At 45.4% G+C, this 24,138-nt stretch overlaps 1 protein-coding gene across 2 annotated transcripts; it reads right to left on the reverse strand.

The window, feature by feature from the left end:
* Positions 1 to 1,091: 1,091 nt before the first annotated feature.
* On the reverse strand, positions 1,092 to 21,457 carry mapk7 (mitogen-activated protein kinase 7). 2 transcript variants are annotated; one of them, XM_055877580.1, is made up of 7 exons: positions 21,217 to 21,457; positions 18,910 to 19,226; positions 13,491 to 13,650; positions 11,776 to 13,322; positions 10,419 to 11,509; positions 7,370 to 7,503; positions 1,092 to 7,005 (listed from the first exon to the last, which is right to left on the reverse strand). In XM_055877580.1, the coding sequence occupies exons 2-7, from the start codon at positions 19,220 to 19,222 to the stop codon at positions 6,855 to 6,857; spliced, it is 3,396 nt and encodes a 1,131-aa protein (XP_055733555.1). In that variant the 5' UTR covers positions 19,223 to 19,226; positions 21,217 to 21,457; the 3' UTR covers positions 1,092 to 6,854. The 2 variants fall into 2 exon arrangements, with proteins under 2 accessions (XP_055733555.1, XP_055733556.1); XM_055877581.1 differs by having other exon boundaries at positions 21,341 to 21,454.
* Between the last annotated feature and the right edge of the window lie 2,681 nt (positions 21,458 to 24,138).

A 24,138-nucleotide genomic window follows, 5' to 3' on the forward strand; every position in this document is an offset into this window, starting at 1 on the left:
TTCAATGGCTGTGCGAAGTTCCTGGATATTGGTGGGAACTGGAACACATTGATCCAGAGCATTCCAAACATTCTCAATGGGTGACGTGTCTGGTGAGTATGCAGGCCATGGAAGAACTGGGACATTTTCAGCTTCCATGAATTGTGTACAGATCCTTGCTACATGGGGCCGTGCATTATCATGCAGAAACATGAGGTGATGGCGGTGGATGAATGGCACAACAATGGGCCTCAGGATCTTTGCATTCTAATTGCCATCGATAAAGTGCAATTGTGTTTGTTGTCCATAGCTTATGCCTGCCCATACCATAACCCCACCACCACCACCACGGGGCACTCTGTTCACAATGTTGACATCAGCAAACCGCTCACCCACACGTCTGCCATCTGCCCGGTACAGTTGAAACCGGGATTCATCCGTGAAGAGCACACTTTTCCAGCATGAAAGTGAAGGAGAGTATTTTCCCACTGTAGTCTGTTACGACGCAGAACTGCAGTCAGCTCAAGACCCTGGTCAGCACAACGAGCACGCAGATTAACTTCCCTGAGATGATTTCTTAAAGTTTGTGTGAAAATTCTTCGGTTATGCAAACCCACAGTTTCATCGGCTGTTCGGCTGGCTAGTCTCAGATGATACCCCAGTTGAAAGGCTGGTTGTGGAGGTCCTGGGCTGGTGTGGTTACACATGGTCTGCAGTTGTGAGGCTTGCTGGACGTACTGCCAAATTATATAAAATGACATTGGAGGCGGCTTATGGTAGAGAAATTAACATGCAACAGCTCTGGTGGACATTCCTGCAGTCAGCATGCCAATTACACGCTCCCTCAACTTCTGACATCTGTGGCATTGTGTTGTGTGGTAACTGCACATTTATAGTGGCCTGTTGTCCCCAGCACAAGGTGCACCTGGATAATGATCATGCTGTTTAATCAGCTTCTTGATATGCACACCTGTCAGCTTTCATTTCAGCACATGAAATATAGGACCACCATTTTACATGTTGTGTTCATATTTTTGTTCAGTATAAAATCTTATACACTAGGAACACCTTTTTGTAACACCAAGGAAACGCCCCTAAATCAGGTAGGCATATTTTCATATTTTAGACTTTTAATGTCACACGCACAAGTACAGTGAAATGCCTTTTTTGCAAGCTCTAACCCCAACAATGCAGTAATCAAGAACAATGTAAAACTAAAAAAAAGGTAGAACAAAAACACAAGATATAAAAATAGCACGATAAAGTAAGTAAGCATACTAAACTCGGTAAAAAAAGAAACGTCCCTTTTTCAGGACCCTCTTTCAAAGATAATTTGTAAAAATCCAAATAACTTCACAGATCTTCATTGTAAAGGGTTTAAACACTGTTTCCCATGCTTGTTCAATGAACCATAAACAATTAATGAACATGCACCTGTGGAACGGTCGTTAAGACACTAACAGCTTACAGATGATAGGCAATTAAGGTCACAGTTATGAAAACTTAGGACGCTATAGAGACCTTTCTACTGACTCTGAAAAACACCAAAAGAAAGATGCCCAGGGTCCCTGCTCATCTGTGTGAACGTGCCTTAGGCATGCTGCAAGGAGGCATGGGGACTGCAGATGTGGCCAGGGCAATAAATTGCAATGATCGTACTGTGAGACGCCTAAGACAGCGCTACAGGGAGACAGGACGGACAGCTGATCGTTCTAGCAGTGGCAGAACACGTGTAACAACAACTGCACAGGATCGGTACATCCGAACATCACACCTGCAGGACAGGTACAGGATGGCAACAACAACTGCCCGGGTTATACCAGGAAAGCACAATCCCTCCATCAGTGCTCAGACTGTCCGCAATAGGCAGAGAGAGGCTGGACTGAGGGCTTGTAGGCCTATTCTATATTCTAACTATTCACCCCCCCCCTCCTCCCTCAATACTTTGTAGAGCCACCTTTTGCAGCAATTACAGCTGCAAGTCTCTTGGGGTATGTCTCTATAAGCTTGGCACATCAAGCCAATGGGATTTTTGCCCATTATTCTAGGCATAACTGCCCCAAGTTGGATGGGTTCCGCTGGTGTACAGCAATATTTAAGTCATACCACAGATTCTCATTTGGATTGAGGTCTGGTCTTTGACTAGGCCATTCCAAGACATTTAAATGTTTCCCCTTTAACCACTCGAGTGTTGCCTTAGCAGTATGCTTTGGGTCATTGTTCTGCTGGAAGGAACTTCCGTCCCAGTCTCAAATCTGTGGAAGACTGAAACAGGTTTCCCTCAAGAATTTCCCTGTAGTTAGCGCTATCCATTATTCATTCAATTCTGACCAGTTTCTCAGTCCCTGCCGATGAAAAACATTCCCACAGCATGATGCTGCCACCACCATGCTTCACTGTGGGGATGGTGTTCTCGGGGTGATGGGAGGTGTTGGGATTGCGCCAGACATAGTGTTTTCCTTGATGGCCAAAAAGCTACATTTTAGTCTCATCTGACCAGATTACTTTCTTCCATATGTTTGGGGAGTCTCCCACGTGCCTTTTGGTGAACACTAAACGTGTTTGCTTATTTTTTTTCTTTAAGCAATGGCTTTTTTCTGGCCACTCTTCCGTAAAGCCCAGCTCTGTGGAGTGTACGGCTTAAAGTGATCCTATGGACACATACTCCAATCTCGGCTGTGGAGCTTTGCAGCTCCTTCAGGGTTATTTTTGGTCTTTGTTGCCTCTCTGATTAATGCCCTCCTTGCCTGGTCAGTGAGTTTTGGTGGGCGGCACTCTCTTGGCAGGTTTGTTGTGGTGCCATATTCTTTCAATTTTTTTAATAAAGGATTTAATGGTGCTTCGTGGTATGTTCAAAGTTTCGGATATTTTTTATTACCCAACCCTGATCTGTACTTCTCCACAACTTTATCCCTGACCATTTTGGAGAGCTCCTTGGTCCTCATATAGCCACTTGCTTGGTGGTGCCCCTTGCTTAGTGGTGTTGCAGACTCTGGGGCCTTTCAGAACAGGTTTATATATACTGAGATCATGTGACACTTAATTAGATTGCACACAGGTGGACTTAAATTATGTGACTTCTGAAGGTACAGTTAATGTCGAAGTTTACATAAACGAGTTTTAATGACTCCAACCTAAGTGTTTCAACCACTCCGCAAATTTCTTGTTAACAAACTATAATTTTGGCAAGTCGGTTAGGGCATGCCAGCAGCATACCACCCTGCATACCACTGCTGGCTTGCTTCTGAAGCTAAGCAGGGTTGGTCCTGGTCAATCCCTGGATGGGAGACCAGATGCTGCTGGAAGTGGTGTTGGAGGGCCAGTAGGAGGCACTCTTTTGTCTGGTCTAAACAAAAATCCCAATGCCCCAGGGCAGTGATTGGGGACACTGCTCTGTGTAGGGTGCCGCCTTTCGGATGGGACGTTAAACGAGTGTCCTGACTCTCTGAGGTCATTAAAGATCCCATGGCACTTATCGTAAGAGTAGGGGTGTTAACCCCGGTGTCCTGGCTAAATTCCCAATCTGTCCCTCAACCATCACGGTCACCTAATAATCCCCAGTTTACAATTGGCTCACTCATCCCCCTCCTCTCCCCTGTAACTATTCCCCAGGTCGTTGCTGCAAATGAGAACATGTTCTCAGTCAACTTATCTGGTAAAATAACGGAAAAATAAAAAAAATCTACTTTGTGCTACAAGTTATTTTCCCCAAAATTGTTAACAGGCAGATTATTTCCCTTATAATTCACTGTATCACTATTCCAGTGGGTCAGACATTTACATTCACTAAGTTGACTGTGCCTTTAAACAGCTTGGAAAATTCCAGAAAATTATGTCATGGCTTTAGAAGCTTCTGATAGGCTAATTGACATGTACCTGTGGATGTATTTCAAGGCCTACCTTCAAACGCAGTGCCTCTTTGCTTGACATCATGGGAAAATCAAAAGAAATCAGCCAAGACCTCAGAAAAAAATGGTAGACCTCAACAAGTATGGTTCATCCTTGGGAGCAATTTCCAAACGCCTGAATGTACCACGTTCACCTGTACAAACAATAGTACGCAAGTATAAACACCATGGGACCACGCAGCCGTCATACGGCTCAGGAAGGAGACGTTTCCTGTCTCCTAAAGATGAACGTACTTTGGTGCGAAAGTGCAAATCAATCTCAGAACAGCAGCAAAAGGATCTTGTGAAGATGCTGGAGGAAACAGGTACAAAAGTATCTAAATCCATAGTAAAACAAGTCCTATATCGACATAACCTGAAATGCAGCTCAGCAAGGAAGAAGCCACTGCTCCAAAACCGCCATAAAAAAGCCAGACTATGATTTTGCAACTGCACATGGGGACAAAGATCATACTTTTTGGAGAAATATCACCTGGTCTGATGAAACAAAAATAGAACTAAAAAACACTAAACACATTTTAAAAACATAACATAATTTTCTGAAAATGTTCAAGCCGTTTAAAGGCACAGGCTACAAAGTGAATGTAAACTTCTGACCCACTGGAATTGTTATACAGTGAATTGCAAGTGAAATAATCTGTAAAGAATTGTTGGAAAAGTTACAAAAGTTACATGCACAAAGTAGATGTCCTAACCGACTGGCCAAAACTATAGTTAACAAGAAATGTGTGGAGTGGTTGAAAAATGAGTTAATGACTCCAACCTAAGTGTATGTAAACTTCGACTTAACACTGTAACCTTTATTTAACTAGTCAACTTCCGACTTCAACTGTATGTGCATATTATGTGTGTGCGCAAAGTATGGAGTGAGTGTACTGCAGTATCAGTATATGTAGTGTTTAGGGCATAAACAAAAATAAGAACCAAATCCAAAAGGTCAACTCAGTCCGTGTAGCCATTATGTTAGCTATTCTTATGCCATGGGGATAGAAGCTGTTCAGGAGCCTGTTCATGTCAGACTTGATACACTGGTACCGCTTGCCATGCAGAAGCAGAGGGAATAGAATAATAGCTTGGGTGGTTGGAGTCTTTAACAATTTAACCGGGCCTTTCTTTCACACCGCCTGATATAGAGGTCCTGGATGGCAGGGAGCTCGGCCGGCCCCAGTGATGTACTGGGCTGTCCGCTCCACTCTCTGTAGCGCCATGTGATCGAGGGCGGTGCTATTGCCATTACAGGCAGGGATGCAGCCAGTCAAGATGTTCTCAATGGTACAGCCGGAGAACTTTTTAATGGCTCATGCCAAACCTTTTCAACCTCGAGAGGGGGAAGAGGCGCTGTCTTCACCTTCTTCACGACTGTGCATGTGTGTGGGCCATGTGTGTGGGCCATGTGTGTGGGCCATTTTAAGTTTGGTGATTTGGACACTTCCAGCTTTGGACCCGCTCCACTGCCGCCCCGTCGATCTGGATGGGGGCGTGCTTGCCGCCCCGTTTCCTGTAGTCCACGATCAGCTCCTTGGTCTTACTGACGTTGAGAGCTTGTTGTTCCGAACCCACTTGGTCCAGTCACGGACCACCTCCCTGTAGGCCGTCTCATCGTCGCTGGTAATCAGGCCTACCACCGTCGTGTCACCGCCAAACTTGGTGTTGTGCGTGGGTGAACAGGGAGTACAGGAGGGGACAAATCGCACACGCCCCAGTGTTGAGGGTCAGCATGGCGGAGGTGATGTTGCCTACCTACACCACCTGAGGTCGGCCTGTCGGGAAGTCCAAGATCCAGTTTTAGAGGGGGGGCACAATGGTGTTGAACGCTGAGCTGTAATCAATGAACAGTATTCTCACATAGGTATTCCTCTTATCTAGGTGGATGAGGGCAGTGTGGAGTGCAATAGATATTGCGTTGTCTTTGGGGGCGGAGGCCCACTTTTTCTTATCCTGCTTATACGGAATTTATTATTACTGAAACTATGTATTTCTTTGTTTTTAATTTTCTTCTTTTGAGTGGCAGCCTATGTTTAATAAATGTATAATGATCAACATTGCACTGAACTTGTTGAAACATGATTACCTGCCAAACGCTAATCTCCATTTTCTGTTCATGCGTCCACACCCATTCACTGTGGTGAACGATTGTCAACTCTCCAATTACACAAAATGACAACTTTTTGACAGCGAATGGTAGCGGAGAGGAATCAACAGGGTTGCTTTAATAGTGACGATGAGTTTTGGCCTGTTCCTAATAAATCATTCCTGATCAGGGTTGTATTCATTAGAGACCAAATGGAAGAAAGCGGACTGAAACGGTAGGATTCCCTGGATTTATAACAAATGGAAAAAACAAAATGTTATAATCTTTGCAAAGTCTTTTCCGTTGCGTCCCCTAATGAACATGACCCAGTCATTGCGATTGTATTAATTGCGATTTCATCAATGTATTTCCCCCCCTGCTGGTGTAATAACCTGCATAGGCTACAATTATGTTAACAAACCACCTTCTCTCCTTCAGGGCCTATTGTAAAACAGCAGCAATTCATACAAGTTATGACCCAATGATCTTTATTAAAAGAACCATGAACACTGCATGAGGAAATGCTAGAAAAACAAATAAATAGATGATCCTTAGAGTGTCTATTACAAAGCGTATAACCCAGGGCTCAGACTCCTCCTTTCTAGGAAACTTCTAAATGTAGGGACACATGGGTCTAGTGTTGACCAGAGCCCTATGGGCCCGGTCAAATGTAGTGCACTACATAGGGACTAAAGGTACCATTAGGGGATGAAATACCCTGTATAGCAGTCCCATATCTGGGACTAGGCTATTTGTGTAGTATTTAGGGGCAATTTACCTACTCCCAGTAGTGCACTGTGTGGGGAATGCACTTGGATGCAGACAATGCAACCTGATGTCTGGTAAGGGGCTATTTCTACCTCCAGCGTCTTGGTTGTTATTCCAGAAGGAGGGAGTCAGGTGTCAGAGGGGATGGAGTCAGAGAGGATCATGGGAGATCCTAGCTGTAGTTCCTGCTGTAGCGATTCCAGGTCAGCCGGAGTCATGCGGTGCACCTCCAGCCAATCAGAGAGCAGGGAGGCTGAGAGGGGGCCTGAGTCATTGTAACTGTTGGAGGAGAAAAGAGAGTGAGGGTTTGATAAACGTTCCCCTGCTGGTGCTAATTATGTTTTTGACTGACAGTACGCCAACTCCAAATGTATGTATGGTATAACATTTGCATCTACAGTAGTTTCTGGGGTATACTTGTTTAAACTGTGTTTAACATAAACATAATTAATTTGCTTTCATAGCGCACTGATACACAAATGTGTTCGACTTGTTAGGGTACCTGTAAATACACAGTAAGATCTATACCCTTTTACACTATAGTGCCGACCCGAAACTGTACTATGCTGGCTGATCATTTATTTTCACAGTCTTTCGCAGCACTGTTCCAGGAATGATGGTGTAGGTGTAAAGCTTGACTCACCTGTCTCTGAGGTCTGCGTGCTGGAGGTCAGTGAGAGACTGGTTGAAGAGGTCATCCAGGTCAAAGCCCACTCCGTAACCTGCCCCACTGCCCTTAGGCGTGACAGAGAACACCGGAGGCAGCACATCTTCCACCTGAGAGTGGCAACGAGAAGTTAAAACCTGGCATCACGAACATCTATGTTGTTGATGTAAAGAATATTTGTTGGTCTGTAATGAGGAGCAACCAGATGCTACACTTGACACTTATGAAATTGCTTATTCCAGTAACTAATAAGCATGCACTGTAAAAACTTAAATCCCTGTGGATTGATGAGGAATTGAAAACTTGTATGGTTGAAAGGGATGAGGCAAAAGGAATGGCAAATAAATCTGGCTGCACAACCGATTGGCAAACGTACCGTAAATTGAGAAATCATGTGACTAAACTGAATAAAAATAAGAAACTACACTATGAAACAAAAAAATTACAAAGAATGATAGTAAAAAAATCTTTGGAGCACCTTAAATTAAATTATACAAAAAGGCAAAGGCTCCATCATTCAGTGAATCAGATTGCCAATAACTTTTTACATTTTTTTTATTCCATTTGCAAGATTAGCAAACTTAGATATGACATGCCAGCAACAAACGCTGACACTAAACATCCAAGTATAACTGATCAAAATATGAAAGACAAGCGTCGTCATTTTGAATTCCGTAAAGTGAGTGTGGTGAAAAGTGAAAAAATTGTCTATCAACAATGACAAGCCACCAGGGTCTGACAACTTGGATAGAAAATGACTGAGGATAATAGCTGACAATATTGCCACTCCTATTTGCCATATCTTCAATCTAAGCCTACTTGAAAGTGTGTGCCCTCAGGCCTGGAGGGAAGCAAAAGTAATTCTGCTACCCAAGAATAGTAAAGCCCCCTTTACTGGCTCAAATAGCTGACCAATCAGCCTGTTACCAACCTTTAGTAAACCTTTGGAAAAATGTGTTTTGACCAGATACAATGCCATTTTACTGTAAACAAATTGACAAGACTTTCAGCACACTTATTGGGAAAGACATTCAACAAGCACGGCACTTACGCAAATGACTGACAATTGGCTCAGAGCAATGTATGATAAAAAGATTGTGGGAGCTGTTTTGTTAGACTTCAGTGCAGCTTTTGACATTATCCATCATAGTCTGCTGATGGAAAAATGTATGTGTTGTGGCTTTACACCCCCGGCTATAATGTGGATAAAGAGTTACTTGTCTAATAGAACACAGAGGGTGTTCTTTAATGGAAGCCTCTCCAACAAAATCCAGGTAGAATCAAGAATTTCCCAGGGCAACTGTCGAGGCCCCTTACTTTTTTCAATCTTTACTAATGAGATGCCACTGGCTTTGAGTAAAGCCAGTGTGTCTATGTATGCGGATGACTCTACACTATACACATCAGCTACTACAGCGAGTGAAATCACTGCAACACTTAAGAGCTGCAGCTAGTTTCAGCGTGGGTGGCAAGGAATAGGTAGTCCTAAATATTTCTAAAACTAAAAGCATTGTATTTGGGACAAATCATTCACTAAACCCTAAACCGCAACTAAATCTTGTAATAAATAATGTGCAAATTGAGCAAGTTGAGGTGACTAAACTGCTTGGAGTAACCCTGGATTGTAAACTGTCATGATCAAAACATGTTGATACAAGAGTAGCTAAGAAGTCTGTCCATAATAGTGCTGCTCCGCCTTTTTAACAACACTATCAACAAGGCAGGTCCTACAGGATAGTTTGGTCACACCTGGACTACTGTTCAGTTGTGTGGTAATGTGCCACAAAGAGGTACCTCAGAAAATTGCAATTGGCTCAGAACAGGGCAGCATGGCTGGCCCCTTAAATGTACACAGAGCTAAAAACATGGGAATCTTTTGTGGCTCAAAGTGGAGGAGAGATTCATTCCATCACTTTTTGTAAGAAGTGTTGACAGGCTGAATGCACCGAGTTGTCTGTTTAAACTACCAGCACACAGCTCAGACACCCATCGTCACCCCAAAAGACATGCCACTAAAGGTCTCTTCACAATCCCCATGTCAAGAGCTGACTATGGGAGGCGCACAGTACTACATAGAGCCATGGCTACATGGAACTCTATTCCACATCAGGTAACTGATGCAAGCAGTAGAGTCAGATTTTAAAAACATAACAATACCTTATCGAACAGTAGGGACTGTGAAGAGACACAGGCACACATAAGACACACACTCTGCACACACATACACATGGATATCGTATTTTAAATATGTGATAGAGGAGTAGTGGCCTGAGCGAAAACAATACACGCATTGGGTAAAGTGTTATGAAATGTAATGTCATGTAATATTTTCAACTGTATTTAACTGTCTTAATGTTGTTGGACCCCAGGAGGAATAGCTGATAATGGGGATACTTAATAAATATAGATAAAAATACACCATAGAGTTAGAAAATCTAGAGGGTAGTACCTCCTATCTTAGCCATTGATCACTTCTGTGGCAGCGTCATGGAGAGCTATTTGGATTATGAGGTAGTCAATGTTGTTCTTCTCCATAGACACTATGGATGCAAGGACTCACGGTCCATGACATCAAAATGAAACTTTTTTTTCCCTCTATGTGTTCTAGCTATACAGCGTTTACAATTTGTTTTTGTTTACAAAGTGAGGTAAAAACAGTTATAATTTGGGGTTTTGATAGGGTTTGACAATTTAACTCATAAGGCATTAAAAAGGTATATTATTTGTATTATTAACACCTTTAACCCATGCCAAGTCCCACCCAGTTGACTGTCACTATTTTGTCCCAAGTCCGCCCTCTAGCTTTTCTAATTTAGTGGTTTAGTTAATCTACTTTTATAACCCCCTCCCCCCAAACAAATTTTGGATTACCAGACAAAATATGGCCAATATTCTGACGAGAATAAAAATATGAAAAATACACAACTACAATACTGTTAAGAAAATATAGAACAGGGGGAGGGGGTTCTAGGAGAGGGTGAGATTAGGAAGAAAGGAAGGTCAGAGACCCTCCACTCAGACCCACCTGTGACTTTGAGAGCTGCAGTGTGACCGTGTGGATGTCAGGGGCCACAGCGTGCCCCGGCTGTCCGGTGTCTGTGAACCCTAAGCTGGGCTGAGGAAGGGACAGGGCCCCAAAGGCCCCGCAGAGAGGGCTTTGCGTGTGGGACCCGGGCTTCTCTCTCAGAGCCGAGCACAGCTTCTCCATGGGCCCGGCACCACTAGGGACTGAGTTAGGGTGAGAGTTGATGTTGTTCTGACCATCCCCTGTTCTCATGTTGCCATTAGTTTCGCTCGATGGTAGTGCTGGGGCTTTCGTCAAGAAAGTCCCCACGGGGTGCGGCTGAGGCTGAGGGAAGCTTGTCTGGCAGGCTTGGGGTGATCTGTTAAGGGGTAGCTGCTGTTGCTGGGAAGTCCCGGCCCCTACCTGCTGCCCGACCCAATTCCCCAGACAGTTGAAGATCCTTGGCCCTTCGTACTCACCCTGCGTTGGTTTTAGCGTGTTGTTTTTAGCTAAGCCACAGGAGGCTCCATCCACCATGTCCATCCCTCCACTCGCAGCCACACGGCCCATCTCCTCTCCCTTTGTCTGGCCCAGAGAGAAAGGCAGTGAGCCCTGGGTATTTAGTGGCTGGAACATGCCTGACAGATTGGGCTCTATTTGGGGTACCGTCTGTTTGTGAGTCTGAATCTCCCCTGCATCCTTATCCGATTTGGTGTGGTTTACAGCCATTGCCTCCTGGGTCTTTTCGCTCGACTTCCCGCTGACGTGGGAACTTACTTTGCTGCCCTTAGTTTTGGCTGCGTCGACATCGGGGGTCTGTGATTTGTCTGCACGGCTGTCCATCATCCTCTTCCAGCGTTCCAATAAGCTCTTGTCGTTGTCGCTCAGGAGAACCCCACCCAATGAGTCCCCTTCTCTTCTCTCCTTCTCTTTCATCTTCCTCTCCCGCTCCTTAGCTCGCTCCTGCCTCCTCCTCCTCTTCTCCTCCCTTTCTCTTTGGCGCTCCTGGGCTGTGACGGGCCGCCGTAGCTCCGGAAGAGAGAGGGAGGAAGTTAGTGAGCATGTCAGACCTGCTCCACCTGTATCCATGCTCAGCGCTGTAGGACCTCCATCTGAAGAGAGAACACAGAAATATTCTTGTTAAAGGGTAGTGCAGACAATATATATATATATATTTGTTTTCTTACATTGAAAGTAGTCAATGGACAAGGAGAGACTGCTGTGGTTTCTAACCAAAACACAAAAGTCAATGTTCACCAGTTTCCATGTTTAAAATGCCCATACTGAACTAGTCCTTTAAAAGTAACACAGTAAGACACAAGCTCGTCAGCCCTTTTTAAGAGGAGGAGACTTAAAAGTGTAGACATGTACAATTTACCTCTGGCTTTGTTTCTGAGAGCCGACTTCCGCAAGGCCTCCTTGAGCGCTGCTTTGGTGTCCTCCGAAATGGCTCCATCTTTCCTGGTCCCTTCCCCTGCCCCCGCTGTTCCCCTCGCCCCCTTGGACAAGGACTGAGTGAGGGACTGCGAAAGTGACTGAGCTTGGGCCTGGGAGAGCATGAGAGAAGGCACAGAGTTGGGCAGAGGGGCCATGGTGTCGTGCGCTAAAGTGGAGGACACGGAAGACGCAGCCTGGCCCTGAGACATTGGCTGACTCTGGGTGACTTGGGTCAGAGGTCCCCCCTGGCTGGTGGGTACTAGCTCCTCCACCTTCGAGCTTTCCCTCAGAGCTTCAGACGGTGAGGTGCCCTGGGAAGAGACTGGCGTGATCAGGTCTATGATCTCAGGCTGCCCGCTGTCCGAGTTGGCGCTGGGCATATCCACGTCCTGGCAACTCTCTGTCTGGGTCAGGAGAGGCAACGTGTGGGTCAGACGTTGGGATGGGGTCACCTCTAAAAGGGGTGGGGCCTGTTTACTAAAGGACGGCAGCTGATTGGCGAAAGTTTGGTTCCCTCCTGTTGTTATATGATGCTGATTGGCTTGACTCTTTGACACTGGTTGCGGCTGCATCGGTGATACCTGTGTCGGTCGTGACATGGAAGCCAATGAGTTATTGGTCAGGTTGACGGTGGAGGTTTGAGCAGACCGTTGGTCACCACCACCCTGCCTCTGTAAGGGCCTGAACTGGATCCTCTGCCGGTTGTTCTGCTTCCGCCGGTGGAAGTCCTGGATCTCCACTAGGATGGACTCTTTGATCTGCTCCCGGCTCATGGGCGCCTTGTCGAACTCAAAGTCGAAGGCGGGCACGCAGATGGGCTCATCGTCCTGGTCGTGGTACTTGGACAGGTAGGGGTGCTCCAGTGCCTGGCTCACATCAATCCGCTCGCGAGGATCGAAGCGCAGCATGGTGGCCAGCAGGTCCAGGGCAGCAGGCTCGGCCTGCGGGTACAACTTGGTCAAGGGCACAGGTGCGTGCGACGGCAGGCTCCGCACGTAGGAGCGCACCCGATCGGCCCCGATGGCCCCGATCACACCCTCTGGTGGTGTGCCCAACACAGACAGGATAAGCTGCAGCTGGTGGACATAGTGCTTCCCGGGAAACAGCTGCTTGCGGCCCAGCATCTCGGCAAAGATGCAGCCCACAGACCACAGGTCGATGGCCAGGCTGTAGTGGTGCAGCGAGAGCATTAGTTCAGGGGCGCGGTACCAGCGTGTGGCCACGTACTCGGTCATGAAGGAGTGGGACTCCTCGGGGTGTGAGCTAAGGCCCCGGGCCATGCCAAAGTCACCGATCTTCAGCTCGCAGTTCTCGTTGACCAGCAGGTTGGAGGGCTTGAGGTCGCGGTGGATGACATTGGCCGAGTGCACGTACTTGAGACCGCGGAGGAGCTGGTACAGGAAGTAACGTGTGTGCTCTGGAGTCAGCGGCTGCCGGGAGTGGATGATCTGGTGGAGATCACTCTCCATCAGGTCCAGAACCACATATCTGGAAAAGGAGGAGAGACGAGGACAAAACAGAAAAGACGGAGAAATGAACGCTTTGTTGTATCGAGTCATTTGTAAGTAAACATTTTTTTCTCAACTCTACAACAACAAAAAATTACTTTCAAATAAGGAGCATCCAGATATCTAATGAAGAATAAGAGTCACTTACACAGACTTGAAGTGAGGGAGGCTAGGCTGGAGGATGTCTTTGATGGCGATAATGTTGTCATGTTTGAAATGCTTGAGAATCTTCAGCTCTCGTAATGTACGCTTAGCGTTTTGCACCACCTCAAAAGCATTGGGAATCTTCTTAATTGCCACTTGTTGACCTGTAGATAAGTTACCCAGATGAAAAAATATATACTGAACAAAAATAAAACGCAACATGCAACAATTTCAAAGATTTTGTTACTGAGAAGGAAATCAGTCAATTTAAATAAATTCATTAGGCCCTAATCTATGGATTTCACATGACTGGACAGGGGCACAGACATGGGGGGGCCTGGGAGGGCATAGACCCATCTACTTGGGAGCCAGGTCCACCCACTGCGTAGTCAGGCACAGCCAATCAGAATGAGTTTTTCCCCACAAAATGACTTTATTACAGACAAAATACACCCCCCCCCCCCCCCCCCCCCAACACATCAAATAGTGGCGCACACTCGGGAGAATGATGACCCAAGACAGGCAGCGCATCTCAGAATCAGGAGAAGCCGTGACTCTAGTTAGATCCCTGTATGGACATCTTCCTTAAAAGGGTTCTAGAGTGAGTACGGGATAATCAACGAGGGGCTATGCGTTCTCTTGAAAATAATGAACGACGTGGGAAATGTGTTCCATGACGTGCTAGCGGAGTGGAACTAACCTTCCATGGAGCTGCATTATTTTCCAGAGAACGCCCCGAGTTGATTATCACTATTATATTGGCCATGTACCACAAACCTGAGGTGCCTTATTGCTATTATAAACTGGTTACCAATCAGTGTCTTATAAACACCTGTTTCCGGTTGCAGGTGGAACTCCGATAACCAGGAAATATTCAGAAATATATTAAGTCCACTTTTTGTATCTAGGGAGAAATGGCCTCTCGGAAGTGGTGTTTGGGTTGGACTGGGTGGCGCTCTTTCCTCTACTTCTATTGGCCGCGGCCATGTCGCTTAAAAATGACTAGTTCCAGCAAAGATGTTGGGAAATGCGAGATGTCTAGCAGCTAAAATGGAAAGGGAATTTAGTGCAAAAAGCGGATTTAATATTTTTCTGAATATTCCGTTTTTTGGGGTTCCACCTGCAACTTGAAACAGGCGTTTATAAGACACAGGTGCCTTCCAAATCAAGGAAGTAAATCGCCAAGTTAAGGTTGGTTGAATTGTTTTACCGTATTGTCAATTAATCATCAACTAGCTATGCCGCTGGATGTTTGAGTCTGATTGGCTAGAGAAGCCCATATGGCATCTGTTAATTCTGATACATCCTGACAAAATATAACCTATGACTGGCCTGAATGTGCCTTGATGGACTTTGTAAACTGTCGAGAGTAGACCATTAACTGCCCCAAATGGTTGCCAAATCAGGTAAAGGCTAGATGCAGTTATTTTAGAAGGAAACATGCATTCGAAAACACTGGGCTTTTTGAGTGGATATTCAAATGCCTTTTCACTATCCGTTTAGGTTCAAGCCTCGACCAAAGTTCTGTACTCCCTTGTAAATAATAACACAATTATTCATTGCATTGTGATGTAGGAATGGTAATTTTTTTGTCATTAATTAAAAACATAAATCAGTCCCCAGCGTGCTGTGGGGAGAGGACAGCATGCTACACCTGTCATCGGATTTTTTTCATGACAGGAAAATTCGCTGGAGTAGGCCTACATACTATTTTATAAAGATTTTGCAAAATATCTTAAACACATCCCCTGTAGGATAATGCAAAGACAATGTATGAAATAAATTGCTGGGAAAAGTTTGGGAGGAGAGAGAGAGCGGGCGATGGTGTGATCACATTGGCTGGTGATGTTGAATTGATACATTGTTGCACGAACGCATTGCAAACGCACAGGACAGGCAGAGGGATAAGCACAGTGAACAATAAGATCCAAATGACTTCACAACCATTCCAAAAATGAAAATCACTTGGCATGCAATGATTAACTTTGACATGCTGATGTTACAACACTGTTTAGCCGGCACATTTAAATACACGTTTCTATACTATGCTTCATTACATGTACATTTTAGTATTATTTGCATTTGTCACTATGACAATAAACTCACCATGAAGGCACTGAATGGTCTGTAAACACATTATACAGCGAGCAGTAGAATGTGTTAAATGAGGTGATCAGTTAGTTGATTGACAGGTGTATAACATTAAACACTCAACTATGTTTGCCATCGATTTATAGTTAATTGTTAGACTTATCGTACACAGGCCCTTAAAGGGACATTTACATTTTTAAACTTCATCATATGTGAAAATGGCACGTTTCTATGTTTTATAGTAAAAATGATAGTGGAAGATAAGTGTTTCAGATGACATCATCCACAAACACTTGATATATATATACACTGCTCAAAAAAATAAAGGGAACACTTAAACAACACAATGTAACTCCAAGTCAATCACACTTCTGTGAAATCAAACTGTCCACTTAGGAAGCAACACTGATTGACAATGCATTTCACATGCTGTTGTGCAAATGGAATCGACAAAAGGTGGAAATTATAGGCAATTAGCAAGACACCCCCCCAATAAAGGAGTGATTCTGCAGGTGGTGACCGCAGACCACTTCTCAGTTCCTATGCTTCCTGGCTGATGTTTTGGTCACTTTTGAATGCTGGCGGTGCTCTCACTCTAGTGGTAGCATGAGACGGAGTCTACAACCCACACAAGTGGCTCAGGTAGTGCAGTTCATCCAGGATGGCACATCAATGCGAGCTGTGGCAAAAAGGTTTGCTGTGTCTGTCAGCGTAGTGTCCAGAGCATGGAGGCGCTACCAGGAGACAGGCCAGTACATCAGGAGACGTGGAGGAGGCCGTAGGAGGGCAACAACCCAGCAGCAGGACCGCTACCTCCGCCTTTGTGCAAGGAGGTGCACTACCAGAGCCTTGCAAAATGACCTCCAGCAGGCCACAAATGTGCACGTGTCTGCTCAAACGGTCAGAAACAGACTCCATGAGGGTGGTATGAGGGCCCGACGTCCACAGGTGGGGGTTGTGCTTAATGCCCAACAGCGTGCAGGACGTTTGGCATTTGCCAGAGAACACAAAGATTGGCAAATTCGCCACTGGCGCCCTGTGCTCTTCACAGATGAAAGCAGGTTCACACTGAGCACATGTGACAGACGTGACAGAGTCTGGAGACGCCGTGGAGAACGTTCTGCTGCCTGCAACATCCTCCAGCATGACCGGTTTGGCGGTGGGTCAGTCATGGTGTGGGGTGGCATTTCTTTGTGGGGCCGCACAGCCCTCCATGTGCTCGCCAGAGGTAGCCTGACTGCCATTAGGTACCGAGATGAGATCCTCAGACCCCTTGTGAGACCATATGCTGACACATGCACATTTGTGGCCTGCTGGAGATTATTTTGCAGGGCTCTGGTAGTGCACCTCCTTGCACAAAGGCGGAGGTAGCGGTCCTGCTGCTGGGTTGTTGCCCTCCCACGGCCTCCTCCACGTCTCCTGATGTACTGGCCTGTCTCCTGGTAGCGCCTCCATGCTCTGGACACTACGCTGACAGACACAGCAAACCTTTTTGCCACAGCTCGCATTGATGTGCCATCCTGGATGAACTGCACTACCTGAGCCACTTGTGTGGGTTGTAGCCTCCGTCTCATGCTACCACTAGAGTGAAAGCACCGCCAGCATTCAAAAGTGACCAAAACATCAGCCAGGAAGCATAGGAACTGAGAAGTGGTCTGTGGTCACCACCTGCAGAACCACTCCTTTATTGGGGGGTGTCTTGCTAATTGCCTATAATTTCCACCTTTTGTCTATTCCATTTGCACAACAGCATGTGAAATGTATTGTCAATCAGTGTTGCTTCCTAAGTGGACAGTTTGATTTCACAGAAGTGTGATTGACTTGGAGTTACATTGTGTTGTTTAAGTGTTCCCTTTATTTTTTTGAGCAGTGTATATTATATATTTTTTACCTTTATTTAACAAGGCAAGTCAGTTAAGAACAAATTCTTATTTACAATGACAGCCTACCCCGGCCAAACCCGGACGACGCTGGACCAATTGTGCGCCACCCTGTGGGACTCCCAATCACGGCCGGTTGTGATACAGCCTGGAATCGAACCAGGGTGTCTGTAGTGACGCCTCAAGCACTGAGATGCAGTGTCTTAGACCACTGCGCCACTCGGGAGCCATTATTGGTATGGAGAATCGATACAGTTACATATATCGTATCGTTTTGACAATGTCGCAATATTATTTTTTAGCTAGTTTGCTGTACCTGCACCAAAACGACACTATTTTCCTTCACAGCTTGTTCTACTTATTTTTAAGAGGGAGCCAATTTGTATTCATCAATTTTATTTCCATGACCGATCAAAACTCATCTTATGGCTCTCTCTTGTTCCTCTGCAGCAGACATATGGTCATTGTATGTTACGTTTGGAACATCGAATCGCAATAAAATCACACTATCGAATCACAACACAAATGCATAGTGATAATATCCATAAGTATCATGGTAATATCGTATCATGAGCTTTCTTTTTAATTTTTTTTATTTTACCCCCTTTTCTCCCCAATTTTTGTGGTATCCAATCGCTAGTAATTGCTATCTTGTCTCATCGCTACAACTCCCGTACGGGCTCGGGAGAGACAAAGGTCGAAAGCCATGCGTCCTCCGAAGCACAACCCAACCAAGCCGCACTGCTTCTTAACACAGCGCGCCTCCAACCCGGAAGCCAGCCGCACTAATGTGTCGGAGGAAACACCGTGCATCCGGCCCCCTTGGTTAGCGCGCACTGCACCCAGCCCGCCACAGGAGTCGCTGGAGCGCGATGAGACAAGGATATCCCTACCGGCCAAACCCTCCCTAACCCAGACGACGCTAGGCCAATTGTGCGTCGCCCCACGGACCTCCTGGTCGCGGCCGGCTGCGACAGAGCCTGGGCGCGAACCCAGAGACTCTGGTGGGGCAGCATAGCGCTGCGATGCAGTGCCCTAGACCACTGCGCCACCCGGGAGGCCATATCATGAGCTTTCTGGAAATTCCCAGCCCTACTAGAAACATGCTGTTTTCACATACGTTGGTGTGGTGCTGGAGGTTATGAAGTACAAACATTTTGAAATGTTCCCTTAATTGATTATTTTGGATGGATAATTTCAATCGAGAAACATTTATTTTTTAAATTGGGCTGACAATATTTCAAGGTAGGCCTATAAGAAAAGTGGAGGGCCCAGGCCCCTAAGCCCAAGCACCCAGAAGCCAATGGGAGGAGAGGATCCAAGGTCCTCCCTCGATTGGACCTGCTCCTACAACGAGTTTGCTAAGATTTGATATAACATGGATGGAGCAAGCAAGTATGACAATTAGTATTGTTTTCAGTCACAACCCAAAACTTCAAAGCAGCCTCTCACCATTGTCCCGCCTCCTGGCGGAGGACACGACGCCATAGGCCCCTGTGCCGATGGTCTCTATGACGTCATACTCCTCGCCAACCTCAAAATTCACATCCAGGGAGTGGGCTTTGAGCAAAGCCAAGTTCTTGGCTGCTGTGCTGGTGTCTGCTGTACTGCCTGTTTCGTTGCTTGGTTCCGCGTGCAACCTCCCTACTTCATCATGATGGTTCTTCTGGTTGTTGTCCCTGCCATTATTGACAGCCATTGAACTCTGTGTTGCCATAGCCCCGGATTCAGCAGTTTCGCCTCCCCCCCCCTCCTTGGATGACATGATCCTAGAGGGAAGAGAAGAGGAAACGGAAGGGACATGCTTAACCAGTCAGAAGCTACATCTATTTTTGAATTAGGCTATGCAGCTGAGCTCCAACTCATTTCTTTACATTGAAAGCAGTTGATTGAAAGCTAATTTCATTTGATTCAAATCTCATTCCTCCGGCAGGTAGGCTATCAGTGTCCAGATATAGTGCCTTTGGAAAGTATTCAGACCCCTTTACTTTTTCCACTTTGTTACATTACAGCCTTATTCTGAACTTGATTAAATCACCCCCCCCCCTCAGTTTACACACAATACCCCATAATGACAAAGCAAAAACTGTTTTTTAGAAATGTTTGCACTTAAAAAAATATATATATATTTTTTAACAATATAAATATCACATTTACATAAGTATTCAGATCCTGTACTCAGTACTTTTTTGAAGCAGCTCTGACAGCGATTATAGCCTTGAGTATTCTTGGGTATGACGCTAAAAGCTTGGTACACCTATATTTGGGGAGTTTCTCTCATTCTTCTCTGCAGATCCTCAAGCTCTGTCAGGTTGGAAGGGGAGCGTTGCTGCACAGCTATTTTCAGGTCTCTCCAGAGATGTTAGATCGGGTACAAGTCCGAGCCACTCAAGGACATTCAGAGACTTGTCCCGAAGCCACTCCTGCGTTGTCTTAGCTGTGTACTTAGGGTCGTTGTCCTGTTGGAAGGTGAACCTTCGCCCCAGTCTGAGGTTCTGAGCCCTCTGGAGCAGGTTTTCATCAAAGAGCTTTCTGTACTTTGCTCGGTTCATCTTTGCCTCAATCCTGACTGGTCTCCCAGTCCCTGCCGCTGAAAAACATCCCCACAGCATGATGCTGCCATCACCATGCTTTACCGTAGGGATGGTGCCAGGTTTACTCCACACGTCTTGGTTTCATCAGACCAGAGACCATGTTTCTTATGGTCTGAGAGTCGTTAGGTGCCTTTCCAAATCATGTCCAATCAATTGAATTTACCACAGGTGGACTCCAATCAAGTTGTAGAAACATCTCAAGGCCATCAATTGAAACAGGATGCACCTGAGCTCAATTTCGAGTCGCATAGCAAAGGGTCTGAATACTTATTTAAATAAGGTATTCCTGTTTTTAATTTGTAATAAATTTGCAAAAATGTCTAAAAACATGTTTTTGTTTTGTCATTATGGGGTATTGTGTGTAGATTGCTGAGAAAATATAAATATTGAATCCATTTTAGAATAAGGCTTTAACTTAACAAAATGTGGAAAAAGTCAAGGGGTCTGAATACTTTCCGAAAGCACTGTTCATCATTGAGGAAACCAGTGGTCGTTAGAAAATTGAAATCCCAATGCCATACAACTGCAATATGGGTTGGAGGCTAAATAAAGTATCATGCTTCTTTAAGCTATGTCATGCTTCTTTAAGCTATGCCTACCTGTGCTAGGAAAAGGCCTTGACTATCCTAATCAATAGCCCTATTCATGGGAGGTTGATGACACCTTAACTGGGGAGGACGGGCTCGTGGTAATGGCTGGAGTGGAATAATATCAAATAGAAAACACATGGTTTCCATGTGTTTGATGCCATTCCATTCGCTCTGTTCCCGGTCATTATTATGAGCCGTTCTCCTCTCAGCAGCCTCCTGTGGTGTGGCATAGCCTAAAGCACATATTCAAAACTGCCTCATGAAAAAGAATAAGGGCTATGTTATATGAAATATTCGCAATATCTCTAACATTTGAAATTGCATTATAATATCAAAATATGCAGCTCGTTATTATGTTATAGATGAATCATTGGCTGATTAGTCAAATATCACACAATCAACTCAGAGATATTATAGCCTAGTGGATTGCATTTTGGGATAATCCAATAAATCAACTCATCACGAGATCAGCTGCTACAATAGGACTCTGATACCCACGTAATCCTTTTTATGCACGGACAATGAGTAACAGTGTAACGTTACCCTCTTGCATGGGGGTATCGGTATTAGCCTACCTGCGTCTTCAGAAAAGATTGCTAGCCCCACAACAATGGCCAACAAAACGACTGCTTCCATGAGTTGAGCTGAAGCCTTTATCAAATATGCCTGCCAAATGACAATCCTGTTTTTAATGTTCACCTGAAAATAAACTATAATAGCAGTACGCTACATTGCATGGCAATTTGTTGTTATCGCGACTGTAAATATACTTCCTTGTAGTCTTCCGTTTTCTTCTTCTTCTTTGGGATTTGGTTGGCGGATCGCATCCAAGTTTTAGGTGCATACAACGCCACCTACTGTACTGGAGTGTGATGCCAGTCACGGTTGCGGTCCAAACACTTAAAAGACACACCCTATTCTCTCAGCCCTCAAATTAAGTGGACACTTCTGATGACGTTTCATGACGTCTGACAAGTATACACTTGCAGGGCAAGGGGTGAGGGAGGAAGGAATGATTTTTAATTGGACCACCCTGGGTCGGAAATTCGTCACTCATTCATCCCGCGCAATTATGAGTGCATGTCTATTTATATTAAATATATCATTATTAATATACGCCTACAATGGCCAGCAGTACTGTTCTGGAGAGTGAATCCATTACACTTAGTAACCACTCTTCCATCCAACCATTTCATGCAGATGAATTACCTGACGCATGAAAAAAGTCACGACTGGGCTAATGGAAACATGAAATGCTGGTACATTTTTATAAATGCGGAAGGACAATTTGTTCAGTTCGACATGGTGGGATGTTTTTGTGTCGTAAAATTAATTATGCAAGAAATGGCGGTAGAAACGCATTTATGCTCGGAATATTTATATATAATAACCATCATATTGAAGTAAACTTGGAGTCACACGATGATATGCTGTGTGGTCCTCCCACTACGACTCAGGAAGCATTAACTTTATTAGGATACAGACTAAATAAATGATGATGAATTTCACAGGCTGGTGAATGTGCAAGGTGATGAGCATTATGCTCCATTCCAATAAATATCTAGGGTCTTATTCTGGTGACGTGATGATCGATGCCTGGCTGCCGTTTAACAAATACAAATAATCTCATAATAGGTAACCTACCCGCACTGTATTTGCGAGCTATTGGCTAGAGCGCAAGTGTCACGCCCTGACCATAGAGAGCTGTTTATTCTCTATGTTGGTTGGGGCGTGATAGTGACTAGGGTGGGTCATCTAGGTGATTAATGGTTTATGTTGGCCTGGTATGCTTCCCAATCAGAGACAGCTGTTTATCGATGTCTCTGATTGGGGATCATATTTAGGCAGCCAATTCCCCTTTGTGTTTGTGGGATCTTGTCTACAGATAGTTGCCTGTGTGCACACCAGTAGCGTTATGTTTCGGTTGTGCTTTTGTTGTTTGGTTTGGTGAGTTTCTGTTTATTAAAAGATGTGGAGCTCTACGCACGCTGCGCCTTGGTCCGATTACTATGACGAACGTGACAAAAGATCCCACCACCAAAGGACCAAGCAGCGTGGCCAGGAGGAGCAGGGATCCTGGGCTCTGGAGAAAAGTTTGTGGAGGACATCATGGACATGGGAGGAGATTATGGCAGGGGACAAGACCCTGCCATGGAAGCAGGCGGAGGCAGCGAAGGAGGATCAACGACGACTCCGGGAGTCCACGACGGAGGCCCAACCACGACGGGTTGCCCCCCAAAAAAATTTTTTTGGGGGGGGCACACAGAGTGGTCGGCGGAGCCGAGGGGTGAACCAGAGCCAGTTAGGGAGTCGAGTGAGGAGCTCGACGCAAGATTCCGGAGAGAGGTACTGGCGTTGAGAGCACTGCAGAGTGGGCATGCTGAGGAGCGTGACACCAGTCCGGTGTCATGTGCACCGGTTTCACGCATCAGGCCTCCAGTGCGCCTCCACAGTCCAGTATGTCCTGTGCCTCTTCCCCGCACTCGCCCTGAGGTGCATGTTATCAGCCCGGTGCCACCTGTACCGGTCCCACACATCAGGTCTCCAGTGCGGCTCCACAGTCCAGTACGTCCTGTGCCTCTTCCCTGCACTCGCCCTGAGGTGCGTGTCATCAGCCCGGTGCCACCTGTACTGGTCCCCCGCAGTCCAGAGCTTCCGGCGACAGTCCCCAGTCCAGAGCTTCCAGCGACGTTTCACGGTCCGGATGTGGAACTCTACGCACGCTGTGCCTTGGTCCGATTACTATGAGGAACGTGACAGCGCTGCCAAAACCAGAGCACATTTGCTATAAAACACAACAGTTTTTTGTGACAGTAGAGCTGAAAATGCGATGGAAACACATTTAACTTGTATTTTTAATTTGCTACATGGGAAATGAACCAGCAAAAGTTATTTTTATGTGCACTGCGTCGTAACGCACAGTTTTTTATCTGCAAAAAGTCTGTTGGAAAATGCGCATATTGTTTTATGCAGATTGGATGGAAACCTAGCTTGTGGCACAAAAGGGAAGGGAAAAATCCTACACCCATTAAAATCTAACCACTAATCCACTACTTGGCCCTACAGTGCCTTCAGGAAGTACTCACACCCCTTGACTTTTTCCACATTTTGTTGTGTTACAAAGTCAACAATCTATACATTTGTAAAGATTACATTTTAAAAAACACTAAAATATAGTATCTTGATTATGTAAGTATTCAACCCCCTGAGTCAACACATGTTAGAATCACCTTTGGCGGCAATCACAGCTGTGACTCTTTCTGGGTAAGTATCTCAGTGTTTTGCACACCAAACTCTATCAAGTTGGTTGTTGATCATTGCTAGACAGCCCTTTTCAAGTCTTGCTATATATTTTCAAGCTGATTTAATAAGTGAAAACTGTAACTAGGCCACCCAGGAACATTCAATGTTGTCTTGGTAAGCAATTCCAGTGTATATGTGGCCTTGTTTTAGGTTATTGTCCTGCTGAAAGGGGAATTTGTATTCCAGTGTCTGTT

The sequence above is a fragment of the Salvelinus fontinalis genome, chromosome 23 (genome assembly GCF_029448725.1).
Source record: "Salvelinus fontinalis isolate EN_2023a chromosome 23, ASM2944872v1, whole genome shotgun sequence".
Lineage (NCBI taxonomy): Eukaryota > Metazoa > Chordata > Actinopteri > Salmoniformes > Salmonidae > Salvelinus > Salvelinus fontinalis.

What these genes read in the sequence shown, in the direction of transcription:
- mapk7 (XM_055877580.1), bottom strand. Translation starts at nt 19,222, where the DNA reads ATGTCATCCAAGGAGGGGGGGGGAGGCGAAACTGCTGAATCCGGGGCT. An exon ending in TGCAGCTCTCAAAGTCACAG is followed by an intron (nt 7,504 to 10,418) that starts GTGGGTCTGAGT and finishes TGCCACTCTCAG; the next exon opens with GTGGAAGATGTGCTGCCTCC. An exon ending in CACGCAGACCTCAGAGACAG is followed by an intron (nt 7,006 to 7,369) that starts GTGAGTCAAGCT and finishes CTCCTCCAACAG; the next exon opens with TTACAATGACTCAGGCCCCC.